This window comes from Cricetulus griseus, chromosome 3, assembly GCF_003668045.3.
Source record: "Cricetulus griseus strain 17A/GY chromosome 3, alternate assembly CriGri-PICRH-1.0, whole genome shotgun sequence".
NCBI classification, from domain to species: domain Eukaryota; kingdom Metazoa; phylum Chordata; class Mammalia; order Rodentia; family Cricetidae; genus Cricetulus; species Cricetulus griseus.
In genome coordinates, this window is record NC_048596.1 from 22999756 (window position 1) to 23016640 (window position 16885).

Here is a 16885-nt window from a genome sequence, read left to right on the forward strand (position 1 = left end):
CAGGACTTCAAAGGACCCGGGCCGGAACCCTATCCTAGTCCACCAGTTGGGCCAGCCGCTCGCCCACCAGCACCCCGCCTCAGCGAGTCGCAGCCGGGGCAGCCTGCGAAGCCTGAGCACGAAACCAGAGCCGCCAGGGGGCGCGCGCGCGCCCCGGCCTGCAGAAGGAAGTCCCGCCTCCCGTTTCCGGCGGCAGAAAGGTGTAGCGGCTTCCTGTCTGAGAAAGGCTGCGCTTTGGGCACGTGTGTTGCTTCCTCTGGCTCCGGCGCCTTTCCCCGTCCGGTGGGTCTTATATGTGGTATAAGGCGTAAGGATGAAGGCGGTAAGTGCCCTCGGGACCTCGGCCCCGTGACTTAGGGCTTCTCGGGTTGACAGTCTCTGCCTAGCTTGTCTTTCCCGTAGGTGTTCACTCTGATTACAGGGGGCGGCGGCCCCGTTGGGGCTCCTGGCCGCTCTCTGCAGCATCCCCTGCGGGTCCCAGCGGGGGCTTTGCTTCCTCTCCCGCCGCGCCCCAGCACGGCCTCGGGGAGCAGCAGGTGTGGGGTCAGCAATCTGGAGGGTGCCAGGCTGAAGAGTGTTTCCAGACTGTCTCTAGAATCCTTTTCTACACATGAGAAGCAAGTCCAGACTTGTGTGAACCAACTTGAGGAGGCACCGGATCCGGAGAGGACCGGTTTCCCCTTTAAAGGAGACAGGAAGGCTGGTGATTTTCCTAGATGGAGAGGGAGATTTAGAAGTGGTCTTGGGATTTGCATTATAAAGCAGTTACCAGCAAGAGAAATGGAATCCAAAGGGCATAATTCAGTTTACCCTTATGTCAGGGATCTTCATCAAGTTGCATGACCTCTGTAACCTTCACTTCTTCATCTGTTATGTGAGGATTATTATATATATGTAGTTGGGAAGTTTGTGTGCTTTGTAAACAATAAAACACCAAGTAAATGCCAGTTGTTATTGTTAAAAGTAGCCATTTTTTTGCTCTGATTGTGTTACAGTACAAGTGTTAAGCTACTCTTGAATAACCATTTACCTCAAGATAAGAGATTCATAACGTTTTTCTTTTCAGATTTTACACAATTGAGAGACTAGATTCAGATCACGGGAAAATCCTGTGCTGAGTAACTGATGCTCCAGTGCCATTCTGTAGGATTAGTTACTGCCATATGATGGTTTTAGTTCTTATGCAGGATCCATGGTTGTGAAACATTTGTGGAATTGGTCTAATTTAATTTGTAAACTATTTTCCTTAACTTGATTAAAAAAATAATTTAAACTTCTCAGTTGCAGTGTTCCTTCTGTTCTTGTTTTCTAGAGAAGAAATAAAAAGCAGGTCCCAAGCTTTCGAAAGTTGATAAAAACTAGTAAAGTGAAACTTGAAAACAAACTAAAAAATAAGCAATTTAAACAACAAAGTACTATCAAGAAGTACCGAAAAGAGCAGAGGAAACTAAGGCAAGCTGTAAAAGATGCTGTGTCTAAAAAACCCTTCCCATTGGAGGACCCAAAGAGCAAACGACCAGGTAATAAGAGCATTTGCTTACCCTAGTTCTCTTTAATTATTCTAAAGTATTCTCCATGGAGGTGACTTGTTTTCTGGTAACCGTTTGTCCTGTGTTGGGATCTTCGTAAGTCTAGGTAAGGATAGAATTCCTTTATGCTTTACCATAGTCAATATGAGAAAACATTTCAAGTTAGTATGCACTGTGAGAAAGTTAGCTTCTGCTTTTAGTTGGTCCAGATAGCAGATCTGAAAATGTCATACTTGGGAGACACACAGAGTAGCTGTGTAAATAAATTGTGAGCTATATGTCAGGGCTGTCACCTGCCCATTCACTGAGAGTTAGCCAAGGCTAGAGTGCTTTGTATCGGTGTGTTCTGCACCAAGTTGTCAATAGGTTCTTCCTGTTCCATATCTTTAGTTTTGTTTTTCTAGACAGGGTTTCTCTGTATAGCCCTGGCTGACTTGGAGCTCACTCTGTAGAACCGACTGGCCTCGAACTCAGAAATCTGCCAGTTTCTTTCTCCTGAGTGTTGGAATTAAAGGCATGTGCCACCACTGCCTGGCAGCATATGACACTTTTCAAGTTGTAAAACTTAGAAGAGGTCTCTCAAAGTATCTAATCAACCAACTCATTTTTCCTAGATTGGAGATTGACCACATGGCTAGCATGGCCAGCCTGGTCTACAGAGTGAGTTCCAGGACAGCCAGGGCTACACAGAGAAATCCTGTCTTGTAAAACTGAAAGAAAAAAATAGAAGAAAGAAAAGCATAATGTGCTAACAGTTCCTTAATAAAAGTAAAAGGAAAAATTCCATTCTTACAGCTTAGCATCTAAGTGAAGTAGTGAGAGACGGATGAGTATAAGGAAAAGATGGATGCAAACACTGTTAAATCTGATCTTAAGAAAATTGATGGTTTTTTTGTTTTTCCCCCTTGCCTCATTTTACTATCGTAGGAGGGTAGGTCCTTGGATGAAGTGAGTCAGGTGAGAGAGTTAGAAGTATAATGATAGAAAAAAAAAAGATATTTAACGGAAGAGAAAAAGTTGGCCAACAATATACACCAATTTTTGGTTTGAGAAATGTATCCTTTAAAGTAGATCGGAGGTTCATTCTGTGTCATGTTTGTATAGCAGTGTTTGTCAGTCTTACTGTTAGTAGGAACGTTAAGTTTCGTTAGGGAAAACACTAAGATTATCTTGTTCACAGTTGAATCTTCTGTACTTGGGTTTCTGGCCTTATATTGATACACACACACACACACACACACACACACACACACACACACGAGCAGAGAAGGAAGTTAGGATGATATGAGTAAGGTTGGGGTCTTGTGGGTTATGATGAATACCTTTAATGTAGAAAGCAGAGTGCTGAGGATGTTACAGAATGGTTGAAGTGCATCATGCATTCGAAGCAAGGGAGTAAGAGTGCGACACACTAGTGTACAGAACAGCGAGTGGTGGAGGACATACAGGTCTGTATATGTAGTTAGGAAAGCAGAACATTGGAAGGAACCAAATGATGCCGGAAGGACAGGTGGTTGTGACCAAGGCTTGGGACCTGACCTTTGGAGAGGGCAGCTGAAATGAAGCAGAAGTCTGTGGAGATGAGAAGGTGCTAATGAACTCAGCCGTTGGTTCTCAGGTGCCCTGAGACACAGATCAGTATACAGGGAAACACTGATTTTCAGGTTTCAGGATTCAGAGTATCTCCACATGGAAAAGAATTGCCACCCAGCATGTCACTAGTGCTTTCATTGGGAGTACTGGAGGGAGGGGAGGAAGACTTTTAATACTTTTTTTCTTTTTGGTGGAACAGTTAAAGGGATGGAGAGGGAAGAGGAGGACGAGGAAGACCAAGCCCTTCCGTTAGATATGATGGATGACGATGACTTACAGCTGATGAAAGATTTGGGACAAAAAGCATCTTTTCTCACAAGAGATCTTTCTTCTAGGTAATGTTTCATCTGGATGATAACTGTTCACATCTGTACATGTTACCAGTGTGGTTCTGAGCATCAGACCCAGGGCCCTGTATGTACTAGACTAGTGTTCTTACTATGTAGCCCAAGATGGACTGTAACTGATGGCCCTCCTGCCTCAGCCTTCAGAATTCTGGGTTTATGAGCATGTATCATCTTGCTTGGTTTACAGTAGATTTTCTGAATGATAGACCTTTAGGTACTGGTGCTGGTTAGTTTTGTTATTGTTTCTGTTTTTGTCTGTTTTTGTTTGACACAAGCTAGAGCAATCTGAGAAGAGGAACCCTCACTTGAAAATATGTTCCATCAGATTGGCTTATAGCAGTGATTCTCAACCTTCCTAATGCTGCAAACCTTTAATACAGTTCCTCATGTGGTAACTGCTTGGGACCTCCAGCTCACTCCTGCTAGATCTAGAAAGCCCCATGCCTGTCTCTCCAGACTCCACCAGCTCAGAGTCCCTGAACAGAGGGAAGGCATCAAAAAAGCCCAGTTCCACATTCTTGGTGGCTACTGCAGCTCTCTTCCCAGATGTTTCCAGCTGTCCAAGTCCCTACCTTAAGTCTTCAGCTATTGACCATACTTGGGCACAAACCCAGTTTGTGGCAGACACATCATCACCCCTCACCTGTAACCTATATAATCTCCTTGCTTTAGTTAGGGTGGGTTGCTTCTTCGGTCTCCATCCCTGGGACTGGCTTAACCTTATCAATGGAGAGAAGCATGTTATTGGGGATAGAAAATGTATTAGTGACACCCGACCATAAAATTATTTTTGATGCTACTTTATAACTATAATTTTGCTACTGTTGTGAATCATAGTGTAAATGTTTTTGATGATAGAGTTTTGCCAAAGAGGTTGGGACCCATAGGTTGAGAACCACTGGCTTACAGGCAAGCCTGTGGGGCATTTCTTGATTTATGTTTTGATGTGGAAGGGGCCAGCCTATTGTGCACAGTGCCATCTCTTGGCATGTGGTCCTGGGTATTGTCAGAAAAATTGAACACGCCAGTAAGCAGTGCTCCTCCATACCTTCTACTCCTCCCTGCATGAGGGACTACAATTATAAGCTGGAACAGACCCTTTCCTCCCCAGGTTGCTTTTGGTCATTGTGTTATCTCAGCAATAAAGACCTAACTAGAAGAGCACCCTTTAAAACTGAAATTGAACTTTTTTCTGCAGTGAGCCAGTTCATATCAAGAAACGAAAGCATGAGAGTGTGATAGATAAATATGAAAAAATGCCAAGAACCCTGCAAACTGCACCAGAGAAGGAGTTGATTCATTTGCTGCCCATCAAGGATAAAAGTGGGATAATCCCACAGACGAGGGAGAAGCCAGGTGAGTCTAATGGCTGACTTACTAGTTACTTAGTTTTTACTGCTAGAACACATTTTTGTTTCATTCAAAGTTTAGTGTTTGGCTTTCAGTCCTATCTACTAAATAAGAGTAGCTGCCGTTAGCATATAGCAGACTTAGTGATTCTGGCCAGGGGATAGATAGTTCTTTTGGGTGTCTGTTGCATTGAAACTGCGACTAGAGATACAAGGTTTGGGTGATTATCTCTTCCAAGAGAGAGTGGGGTGGCACAGAGGTAGAGACAGAAAAATAACTGAAAACGTGTTTGTGAAATATAATGGAAAAAGGCAAAAATCAAAGACACCATTCTGATTTAGAGCAAAGCATATACTCAGGAAGCTCTAGCTAAGCAAAAGCTAAATTCTGCCAGCTTCTAGGAACTTTGTTGGTGGTCCCTTACTCACTCAGAGGTGATTGGCTATGCTGAGTTCTGTGGTAACCACTGTCCAGTTGCTTTCTTCTGTTTTGTTTACCACTTAATGTTATCACAACTTTAATATGTAAATCTGTCCCATAGTCACGGACATCCAGCAAGAAGAAGAGGATGAAGAAGAGCTGGAAGTTGAGGAAGGTAAGAGACAGACATTCTTTGTAGTTGATAGACAACTAATCAGGAAGTGATTTCTTGCAGGATGAGTGTAGTTCTTTTAGGCAGTGTACCTAGAGTGGGAATCATGGAGCACTGCTCCTTTAAAGGTCATTTTCTACATTTGAAAGTCTCACCTTGTGAAATTTGACACAGTTTATTATGGAAATGTGAGCAATTACATTTTCCATTGGTGAGGTAAACATGAATTTTAATTGTTACTGTTTTGAATCCTTCTAATTATAAGAAAATGACCTACTTAGAAAAAAAACGATTACTTTTTAAAACAACAAAATTGATTTTGTGATATACAATTTTTTTTTTAAAAAAAGGACAATTGTGCTTAGTATATCTCTTTTTCAGATACTGAAATGTGGGTTTTTAACATTTAAAATGAATTTTTGCTGCTTATTAAAGATTTTAAAATTATATTTTTATTATGTATGTGTGCATGTGGAGATCAGAGGATGGACAGCAGGCTCCTTCTGTTCCCCACCCTTGCTTTTTATTTTTAGACTAGGTCTCAAATGCTCAGATTGACTGGGAACTTACTGTGTAACCCAGGATGACCTTAAACTCATGGCAGTCCTGCCTTAGCCTGCCAAATGCCGGGATTACAGATGTGCGCTACCATGCCCAGAAGAATGGCTTTAACTAATAAAAATTATTTGAAACTATTAGTTAAATTTTGCTTTAACTTAGCAGACCTCATTAAAAATGTATGTGAGATTATAAATCAACTGTTATATTTAGCTGGTTTCAATCATTTATCAGAAGCTCATCACAGGCTATGCTTGTGTTTATTATCTAGTTTCCTATGAATCTCTCTCCCTCCCTCTCCCACCCTTTCTTTTGAAACCGGATTTCTCGGTGTAACAAAGCCCTGGCTGTCCTGGAACTCATTTTGTAGATCAGGCTGGCCTTAAACTCACAGAGATCTGCCAGCCTGGCATGTGCTGCTACCACCACCCAGCTCCTATGAATCTCTTAAGGTATAATTCAAAGCACTGGATAGAGTTGAAAACAAAAGGATGGTATTTTGTGCCTTAAGAAAATGCTAAGTCAAGAGTGTTTCTTTAGCTAATGAAGTCATTGGCTTCTTCGTATAATATTTAAGAATTTGCGCTTAGGCCAGGTAGTGATGGCACACATCTTTAATCCCAGCACTTGGGAGGCAGACGCCAGTGAATCTTCGAGTTAGAGGCCAGTCTGGTCTATAGAGTGAGTTCCAGGACAGCCAGGGCCACACAGAGAAACCCTGTCTCAAAAAAACAACAACAAAAACAACAACAACAAAAAATTTGAGCTCAGGCTTTGGGTCTGTTTCTGCTAGGTTTTGAATTTGAAGTTAGCCTAGCTACTTCTTTTGCTGTAGTTTTTACACGTACAAAATGCCACATACCGTGTTCGATAATAGAATGGTGGTGCCTATTTTACATGATTGTGAAGAGAATGATGCACAGCAATAAACACAGATTTTTACTATCATCATTAATACTATTTTATATGAAAAGTATGCATTTGTTAGATCTATGTAAATAAAGGAATATTTAAGAAGAAAAACTCAATTTCTTTCAGAGGTCGTTGAGAACCCCATTCAAGAGCTCACCATAGAAGAACATTTAATTGTGAGAAAGAAGAAACTACAGGAAAAGAAAATACAGATTGCAACCTTGGCATCTTCCATACTATCAGATCCGGAAAGCAATGTAAGTGGTATTAATTTTGTATAATCCACAATATGTTAAAGAGCTCTAGTTTCCTTTAAGTGTACACAAAATGGAAAGGAATTAACTAAACATAGGCTGGAATGGACTAAAATAGTAGATGGACTCCTAGCTTCATCCTGCATCTCAGCCTAGTTTCTTTCATGAGCTTAGAAAAGCTACTTAGATGTTTGTTTTCCTCATTTGCAAACAAAGATAGAGGACTTAACCTTGGCAACTCTGAGGGTGGTAGGTGTCTAAAAGTTACTGTATTAGGGAAGATCTTCTTGCAGATTTACCTGACCAGTCAAGAGCTAGAGGAGAGAGTGAGAGAGAGAGAGACAGAGGGAGAGGAAAGAGGGTGAGTGTTGGCGCGCGTGCGTGTGTTTATTCATGCACTGCCTGGCTTTCTCTGTAAGTCTTCCCAGGCTGGCCTCAAACTTGTTCCTGCCTCAGTTTCCTAACTTTTGGGATGTTAGGTGTGTACCATCATGTCTACCTTTATAGAGTTTTTAATAAGGCACATTCTGTATAAAAGCCAGTAGAATTAGTTCAGGAATATCTGTAATTAGAAAATACTGTACAAGGCATGATTGTGTACACTTGTAACCTTAGCACTTGGGAAGCTGAGGCAGGAGGATTGGTACTAATTCAGTCAGCCTGTAAGTAAGATCTTGTCCCCAAATAACCAGAGAAACAAAACAAAGAAGGGAGAGAAGGAGGCAGGGGGGAAAAATGAGAGGAAGGAAGAAAAGAGAACAATAAAGAAGGAAGGAAATGCTCCCAGTGAAGTAGAGTCAGGGAAGAAAATACCAGTGTGTTTTGGGTATAGTGGTAAAAGTGTCCATATTTATCACATGTAAACTCAAGAAATCTGAGGTTCAGTCTTGGCTCCCCTAAGTGTTGTTTGAGATGGGCTAAGTAATTTTTCCCAAGAAGACAGCATTTAAACACTTTGTTGTGAGAATTAAATGAGAATAAACATAATGTCATATTAAGTGATTTCATTCTTGTCATATTGATTTTCCCAGCACCCAAGTATGACAAATATTTATTTATTGAATGATAAATTAGATTATATACATGAACATTATTTACTGTTGTGGAGGGAGGGATGTGTCATAATAATATGGGTGTCAGAACAACTCTGTGGACTTTTCTCTCCTTTTTACAAGGGTTCCAGGGATTGAACTCAGGTTGTCAGTCATGTGTTTTGTCTGCCATCTCTCTAGCCCCAGTTACTTAGAAAAAAAAAAAAAATGTCATGTAGGAAAACTTCGAGTAGTACTTGTCTTTTCTATTTTTTTATTTTTTTAAAAAAGGTAATATATGGACCGAGTCAGAGAGGGGAGTTAGGATATTTTTCATCTCTCTTTTCTTGGTTTTTTGTTTGTTTTTGAGACAGGGTTTCTCTGTGTAGCTTTGTAGACCAGGCTGGCCTCGAACTCACGGAGATCTGCCTGCCTCTGCCTCCCGAGTGCTGGGAATAAAGGCGTGCGTCACCACTACTTGGCCTCATCTCTTATTTTCTTATTTAATCACCATAGAACCATAGAGATATTATTTAGAAATAAATTTAATTTATTTTTGAGAATTTCATAAATGTATACAGTGAACTGTGATCGTGTTCATCCCCCCATTTCTTCCTTCCACTTCTCCCTAAATCACCCCAACAAATCCTTCTCCCATCTTTTTTTTTTGAAACGGGATCTCAGTATGTCACTCCAGCTGGCCTGGAAGTAATTTTTCAGACCAAACTGGCCTGGAATTCAGTGATCTGCTTGCCGCTGAAGTGCTGGGTTTAAATCTTATGCCACCATGCTTTGACTGTTTTTGTTGTTTGTTTTGATAACCCATCAAATCTAATTAGTGTTACCCAGATGTGCATGTGGTAGGTTTTTTGTTTTGTTTTGTTTATTTTGGTTTTTTGAGACAGGGTTTCTCTGTGTAACAGCCCTGGCTGTCCTGGAACTCACGCTTGAACTTAAGAGGTCCACCTGCTTCTGCCTTCCAAGTGCTGGGATTAAAGGCATGCGCTGCCTCTGCCTGGCAGTAAGTGTCAGTTTTTAAAAGGAGTTTATGCTGGGTAGAGATGGCTCATGTCTAGTCTACAGAGTAAGTTCCAGGACAGGCAGGACTACATAGAAACCCTGTCTTGGAAGAAAAAGCAAAACAAAAAACAACCAAAAGATAAATAAATAAAATAAAAGGGTTTATTTTATTATCATTTGTTTGACTTGTGTATACCTGTGTGTTGTGTGTCACATAGTGCACGTTGTAGTCAGTGAGCAGCTCTCATGAATACGTTCATTCAGGGGTTTCTGGAGATTGAATTCAGGTAATCAGGCCTGAATGGCAAATGCCTTTACTCAGTGAGTCTTCTCACTGGCCTGACAACATCTTATGATGTGATTCCATAATGTCTTTTTATGTCATTTTCCTACTGAAAAACTGGGCCTTCAGAAACTCAAGTAAGAGCAGGGCATGGTGGCACATGTCGTTTCCCAGCATTTGGGAGGTGGAGGTGGGCAGATCTCTTGTGATTTCTAGACCTTCGAGGGCTATGTAGTGAGAACCTGTCCAAAAAAATCTCAGAAATCTTAAGTGAGAACTGGAGGTGCCTCAGTGGTGGAGCAGCAGAGTATCTGCCCAGGCCACAGTTCAACTCCCAGCATCTCCAAATAACTCAGGTGATTACCTCTCCTCCCCATTTTGATAGCCACTTTATTAGGTCCAGGTCTTCTACTCCAGAGGCTTATTCCTATGCCACACAATTTCAGGATAGCAAAAAGATGAAGGCACATTTGTCCTTGCTCTGGGAAGCATCGCTAGCAAGCTGAAGTACTGCTCTTCACCCACTCTTCTGCTCCAGTAGCAATGGTAATAATTCAGAGTAAGCATTTTAATTGAAACCAACTTCTTACTCATTTTTTTCAATAAGATTGCTTCACATCTTTGCTGACTACTCTCCAGTTTTAGTATATATGCTGCTGAAGGTAGCACCAGCTTTACACTTTTATATTTCATCATGTGAATTATCTTTAACTCTTATTGAAATTAATATAACTTGGCATATATATATGCATATATATTTTTCCCCACTATCAGATATTGAACATAGGCCCTCATGCATCCTGGTCAAGTTCTCTACCACTGAGCTACAACCAGTGGTTATATTCTTGATTGATTTAGTATTTTTGTTTGTCTGGTTGGTTGGTTTTTTGAGACAGAGCTTCTCTGTGTAGCCCTAGCTATCTTGGAACTCACTCTGTAGAGACCTGCCTCTGAGTACTGGGATTAAAGGTGTGTGCCACCACTGCCCTACTAAATAATTACTTGTATGCACATGGTGTACTTACCATGGTGAATATGTGCAGTTCAAACATAGCTTTTAGGAGTTGATTCTCTCCCAAGGGTTCCTGGGATAGAAATTACAATCTTCAGGCATGCTCTGGAAGTGCTTTTACCTGCTGAGCCATCGTGCTAGCTCAACTTCATTTGTTTGTTTAATTTGGAGATCAAGTCTCACTGTGTAGGTCTGGCTGTTCTGAAACTCAGAACCTGTAGACCAGGTTGGCCTGGAACCCACAGAAATCTACCTGCTTCTGCCTACCAAGTGAGTGCTGATATTAAAGATGTACACCATCACACCTATTTTTAGTAGTTTGTACTTTCGTATATAACTAAAGTATGATTTCCCTATGACTTTAGTGATGTGTCCATTGTAATTTAATGCAGCTTGGCTCTGTGAGTTGTTATGTGAATTCCACTTACAAAGTCAGATGCGGGGCTGTTGTCTATTGCTCTAAAATGTTTTGCCACCATTTTTGTAGTCTTATGATTCATTTCTTTAACAGATTAAAAAACTGAAAGAGTTGCGTTCCATGCTAATGGAGCAGGACCCTGATGTGGCTGTCACTGTTCGGAAGTTGGTGATAATTTCACTGATGGAGCTATTTAAGGACATCACTCCCTCATATAAAATCCGGCCTCTAACTGAAGCAGAAAAATCTACCAAGGTGATACTAGATAAAATTATTGTATAAAATAATCCAGAACTTTTAGAGGACTAGAGGTGGGAGAATAGAGGGTTATTGTTGTTATGTAATCTTTGTTCTTGAACCAACCCAAAGTGTAAGGCACTTGTTTTCTTGCCAGCTTTTGAAGTTAATACTCTGATTTGGTCTTTTCAGATTCGTAAAGAAACCCAGAAGTTAAGAGAATTTGAAGAAGGCCTGGTTAGCCAATACAAATTTTATTTGGAAAATCTGGAGCAAATAGTTAAAGGTATTTATTAAACTTTTTTTTTTTTTTTTTGGTTTTTCGAGACAGGGTTTCTCTGTGTAGCTTTGGAGCCTATCCTGGCACTCGCTCTGGAGACCAGGCTGGCCTCGAACTCCCTGTTCGAGGAGATCCCCCTGCCTCTGCCTCCCCAGTGCTGGGATTAAAGGCGTGCGCCACCAACGCCCAGCTCCGTGCTTTTTTTTAATCAATAAATAGTAATAATATCATTTACCTTGTAGGATTATGAGAAGCAGTTGAATTTATAGACAAAGTATTTAGATACTTTATCAGCTGTTAGTGTTAGCCTTATTATTTCTGTAGTTCTTTGTCTTTCCTTTTTATAGTGTTGGGATTGAATGCAGGAACTCAGGCACACTAGGCAAGCATACTACAGCTGAGCTAAATGCTCAGCATGCTATCGTCCTTCATAAGTAGTCATATGTGTGCTGAATTAATGAACAGTTGAGATTTCTTATTATTTTAAAACTGTAGACAAAAAGATGTATTTTGAAATAGTTGTTCATGTTTTAAAAACAAACTTAAGCTTGGCTAGTATGATAAGCTCTTTGCACATCCTTCTCCAAATAAAGAGGGGCATAGTGAAAATTGGGTGGTGAATGGAGAAGAAACCTAGATGCTTACTTAGTTCATCTCCCTGGACTCCTTTCCTGAGTGCTAGGACCAAGGATCACCTAGTTATCAGCTGAGACAGTACTGCTGAGTCTCCTTTTGGCCCAAGTGGGGCAAAAAAAAGTGGTAGAGTAGAGATGGGAGGCTTGGGTACTGTTTTTATGCTTTGGCATCTGCTTCGAACATACTAGGATTTGATCCTGGAGGTACCTGGCCATTGGCAAGCCCCAGGACAGGACCAATAGAGACCTTGTCTCAAAAACTAATGTGGAGAACCTGGAGAGGTGGCTCAGGAGACATAAGTTTGGTTTTTAGGACACACGCCAGGCTGCTCACAACTGCCTGTAACTCCAGCTCCAGTGAATCTCATGCCCTCTTTTGGAGCATATGGACACCTGTACTCACCTGTGCACCACACAGAGAACACACACACACACACACACACTCTCTCTCTCTCTCTCTCTCTCTCTCTCTCTCTCTCTCTCTCCATAAAATAAGGTGAAAGGTGACAGAAAATGACATGTGGTTTTGACCTCTGGCTTTGTCACGCACATGGATGTGAACTCACAGTCGTTCATCATGCACACAGCAATTTGGCACATACAATGTAACTTCACTAAAAATGAAATTAACTTTAATACTAAGTTATATGTGTGTCCAAATTACCATTTCTTCAGATGGTGGTGGCATACACCTTTAATCCCGGTACCCAGGAGACAGAGGCTGGGGGATCTCTGAGTTTAGTTCTAGGACAGCCAGGACTATTACACAGAGACTGTCTCCAAACAAAACAAAAAAGGAAGTCCAAAATGCTTTTTTTAAAGACATATATTTGTTTGTGGCTATACATGTGGGTGCATATTTGGTATTGTGGGAATGTGAGTTTCAAGAGGGCAACTTGTGGGAGGCAGTTCTCTCCTTCCATCCTGTGGATTCCACAGGTTGAACTGAGGTCCATTACTCACTGTGTCAACTTGTGGGTTTTGTATTACCATCTTGGCATGTAACTAGTTTGAAAGATTAGTAAGATGATTTACAGTCTTCTCTTTCTCTCTCATTCTCTCATTCTCTCTCTCTCTCTCTCTCTCTCTCTCTCTCTCTCTCTCTCTCTCTCTTTCTCTCTCTCACCTCTTTTGGTTCCAAGATCAAAATCCTATATTTTACAGTTTCCTGTTTATGTAGCTTGTAGCTTCTGTCTGAAACCATAAAGATACAGATGTTCTACACAGATCTGACCATGAAAATATTTTATAGTTTAGTAAAAGTGTGGGAATACATGTTTACTGTTAAACAAAAGCTAATCATTTCAGTCTCTGAGCAGTGATAAAAGTAACTGCATTTGTGTTTTAATTAGACTGGAAGCAAAGGAAGTTGAAGAAGAGCAATGTGGTATCCTTAAAGGCCTACAAAGGGTTGGCTGAAGTGGCTGTGAAAAGCCTGTGTGAGCTGCTGGTGGCCCTGCCCCATTTTAACTTTCACAACAACATCATTGTCCTGATTGTCCCCTTGATGAACGATGGGTCAAAATTGGTGAGTTACTCCAAAACTGGTTTATTGCTCTTGTCCTTATGAGACGATTATACATCTTAGGGTATTTCATCTTACCCCTAAGTTCTTTATAAGCTGTTAGTACGAAGTTAGTATCAGGTTATTATGTACTGTCTGTAAGAAAATGATTTGAGCGTTAGTTTACTGAGTGATTCTCCATGGAGGCTTTTAACATAATGCACAGAACAGTTCCCCAACAGCAGGGATGCCTGATTCATACTGTCAATACTACTTTATTGTAACACTTTCTTTTTCAGGTATCTGAAATGTGTTGTGAAGCAGTAAAGAAACTCTTTAAACAAGATAAATTAGGCCAAGCTTCTCTTGGTGTAATTAAAGTGATTTCTGGTTTTGTAAAGGGCAGAAATTATGAAGTTAGGCCAGAGGTAAGCCTTTCTTTTCTTCTTGAAGTTTGTTTTAAATTATGAAGTTTAATTTTTGTTGTTTCAAGAAATTTATTTACAGACTTACATAAGGTGAAAAGTTAAAAATATGCATCCATTAAATGTAAGCATTGCTGACAGTTTGTTGTATATATCTTCCTAGATGTATTTGTAAAGAGACATATGCATCCTGTTTCAAAACTTAAAAAATAGGCTTCTAGAAGGAACACTTTCTGCAGCAGAATGATATGTTGTGTGGTCAGCTTCAGCATCCCACACATGAACATACAGCACCCTGCTGGGTAAATAGCCAGTCATCTCAAGGGTTTTCCGGGTAACAGTCAGTGTTGGGGAGGCCACCGTCCATATTGGGTTTTTATATTGTGAGTATTCTATGAATTAGACTTCTTGGATAGAGTTAGTGGATCCAGTAGTAATCACATTTAAAAAAAAACCGAGAGATTGCCAGATGGTTTTCTAATAATATTGTGTCATTCAGGATGTCATTAGTGGTTTGAGTCATTTCCCAACGGACTGCCCAATACTGAATGTTACTGTTTAATCTTTTGTTACTTTGTGAGCTGTAAAGCTGCCTACGTTGCACATGTTTTTATTTGCACATCGTGTGTGTGTGTGTGTGTGTGTGTGTGTGTGTGTGTGTGTGTGTGTGTGTGTAGGGGGTATTTGACTTAATAACATGGGTCTCTGCATGCATGTGTTCAGGCTCACATGTAGGTGTGTGATTGCTGATGGCACAGGTGAACTTGAGTATTTTCTTTGATTGCTGTCCACTTTTATTTCTTTGAGACAGGGCCTTACCTTGTATCTGAAGCTTATTGATTTGACTGGTCACTGAGTTTTGGGATACACCTGTCTCTGTGTAGTCCCTTCAGCACTGGGTTATGGGCACACTGTCACACCCAACTTTTTAATATGAGAACCAGGGATCTGAACTCAGGTCCTCAAGCTTCCATGGCAGGCCCTTTACTGAGTGAGCCATTTTTCTAGTCATATATACATGTTTAATTAATAAAGTTTTGCTTCTCTGTATACTTTTTCAAAGATAGTGCTTTACTAGAAAATTTAAATTTATACAGTGAGAACTAATGAAAGATAACAGACAAAAACAGAAAAGAAACTCAATAGAAATAGTTAAGTGTATATCAGTGTGTAAAAACATACCTACATTTCAGTAGCATCACTAATCAGAAGAGGAAACATGCCTGCAAGTAAATTTGAAGCAGCAGTTACTAATAGAACATTATCAGGGATTAAAAATCTCAAAATGGCTAGGTGCTTATCCAATAATCACAACTTTTAAAGTTTTTTATATAGCATAGGTAACATTTACTGAGATTTAAATGAAGACTAATTTTTTGCTAAAAGTTTTTATCCTCCCCTCTCATGAGCCCAACCTAGTTTTCTGGTGTCTACTCTCTCTCTCTCTCATAGATAGTTATAAAAAAAAAATTAGAAACTAAGTTGGGCAATGGTGGTACAAGCCTTTCATTCTGCCCAGCACTCAGGAGACAGAAGCAGATGGATTTCGGTGAGTTCAAGGCCACCCTGGTCTACACATAGAAACCCTGTCTTGGGGAAAAAAAAAATCCACAAATGGGAGAATATGTGCTTTTCTTTCTGGGCTTGAGTTTCTTCACTTAATATGTTATTTTCCACCACCAAAATGATAAATAGCAGTCCTCTTAAAAGAAAAGATATTAGATAATATGGCTTGAATGTGAAACTCAGCTATAGAGAAATACTTTGACTTTCAGTGATGCTAGAATAAGTTAGATTCCCCAGTCCCCTACAAACTGTATCCTTTAATTATTTGTAGTTGTTTTTCATTGGCTAATAATATTTTATAAGCACATAGAATTCCTACAAAATAATTGGTTTATCTTTCCAATACCTAGGATAACTTTAGATCTGTTTCACACTTTATGCTTTTGGTTATTCCTTTTCCTCCCATGCTTTTAGTCCTGTTATCTGAAACATGTGCAAGTTGAAATGTTGAAAGAATACAAATCCTGTGGTTGTGTCCTATGAAAGTTGCTGAAGAGTCTCAGCAACTTCTCTTGGTACTATTTTGTATTGTGAGGATCAGGTAAATGCTGACGCTACTAATTGCAAAACTTGGTAGAGTACAGCTAGTCAGAATGTGTTGATTTGTCTTTTTCCATACTTTCCCAAAACCTCTTTCTGGCCCGGTTACCCAGTGCACACACTGTTTTTCCCTTATATTTGTGAATGAGCTGTTTTGAATCTTCAGCCGAACACTAGTGTACTTTTCGTAGGTAGATGTCAGAGTATGGTTATCAGAAGAGGGTAGAACAAGACGTTCAACACATTTGGCGTAAGCTCTTTTCTACTAGTCTTTGGGAATAGTGTAAGTATTAAGCTGCCTGTTTGTTTGTTTTCTAATATTAGATGCTAAAAACATTTTTATGCCTGCGAATCAAGGAAGTAGAAGTGAAAAAAGACACAGAGGACATTAACAAACCAAAAAAGTTCATGACTTTCAAGGAAAAGAGAAAAACTCTATCAAGAATGCAAAGAAAGGTTTGGTTTATTTTCTTCCTCATTTCATTTAAGTATTCTGTTTTGATTGATCTTGGATTATAAGTGAAATCAAAGGGTAATTAGAAAAATCTCACATAAATCATAGTTAGCAAAGGATCTTTATTGATTACTTTTGTTGTTTGACAGTTTTACACACACACACACACACACACACACACTGTATTCTGATTACCCTCTCCCACTGTTTTGTTAATCTCCTGCTGTCTCTATCAGTCCCTCCTCCCCCACAGATATACACAGTAGTCTCTTTCATAGGCTCATTTTGTGACCCATTTAGTTTAACCAGGGCCATCTGTGACAATTTGGGGTATCCATTGGGTCA

General features: G+C 40.2%; 1 protein-coding gene across 1 annotated transcript in view; it reads left to right on the plus strand.

The window, feature by feature from the left end:
- The first annotated feature begins 221 nt into the window (after positions 1 to 221).
- The window catches only part of Noc3l (NOC3 like DNA replication regulator), a 29072-nt gene continuing 12408 nt past the window's right edge, over positions 222 to 16885 (plus strand). Inside the window, 11 exon segments of the mRNA NM_001244292.1 lie at positions 222 to 322; positions 1313 to 1520; positions 3322 to 3457; positions 4668 to 4825; positions 5361 to 5414; positions 7008 to 7138; positions 10993 to 11154; positions 11329 to 11422; positions 13404 to 13579; positions 13855 to 13983; positions 16411 to 16542. Of these exon segments, the coding sequence (NP_001231221.1) occupies positions 314 to 322; positions 1313 to 1520; positions 3322 to 3457; positions 4668 to 4825; positions 5361 to 5414; positions 7008 to 7138; positions 10993 to 11154; positions 11329 to 11422; positions 13404 to 13579; positions 13855 to 13983; positions 16411 to 16542 (1389 nt within the window). The 5' untranslated portion in view covers positions 222 to 313.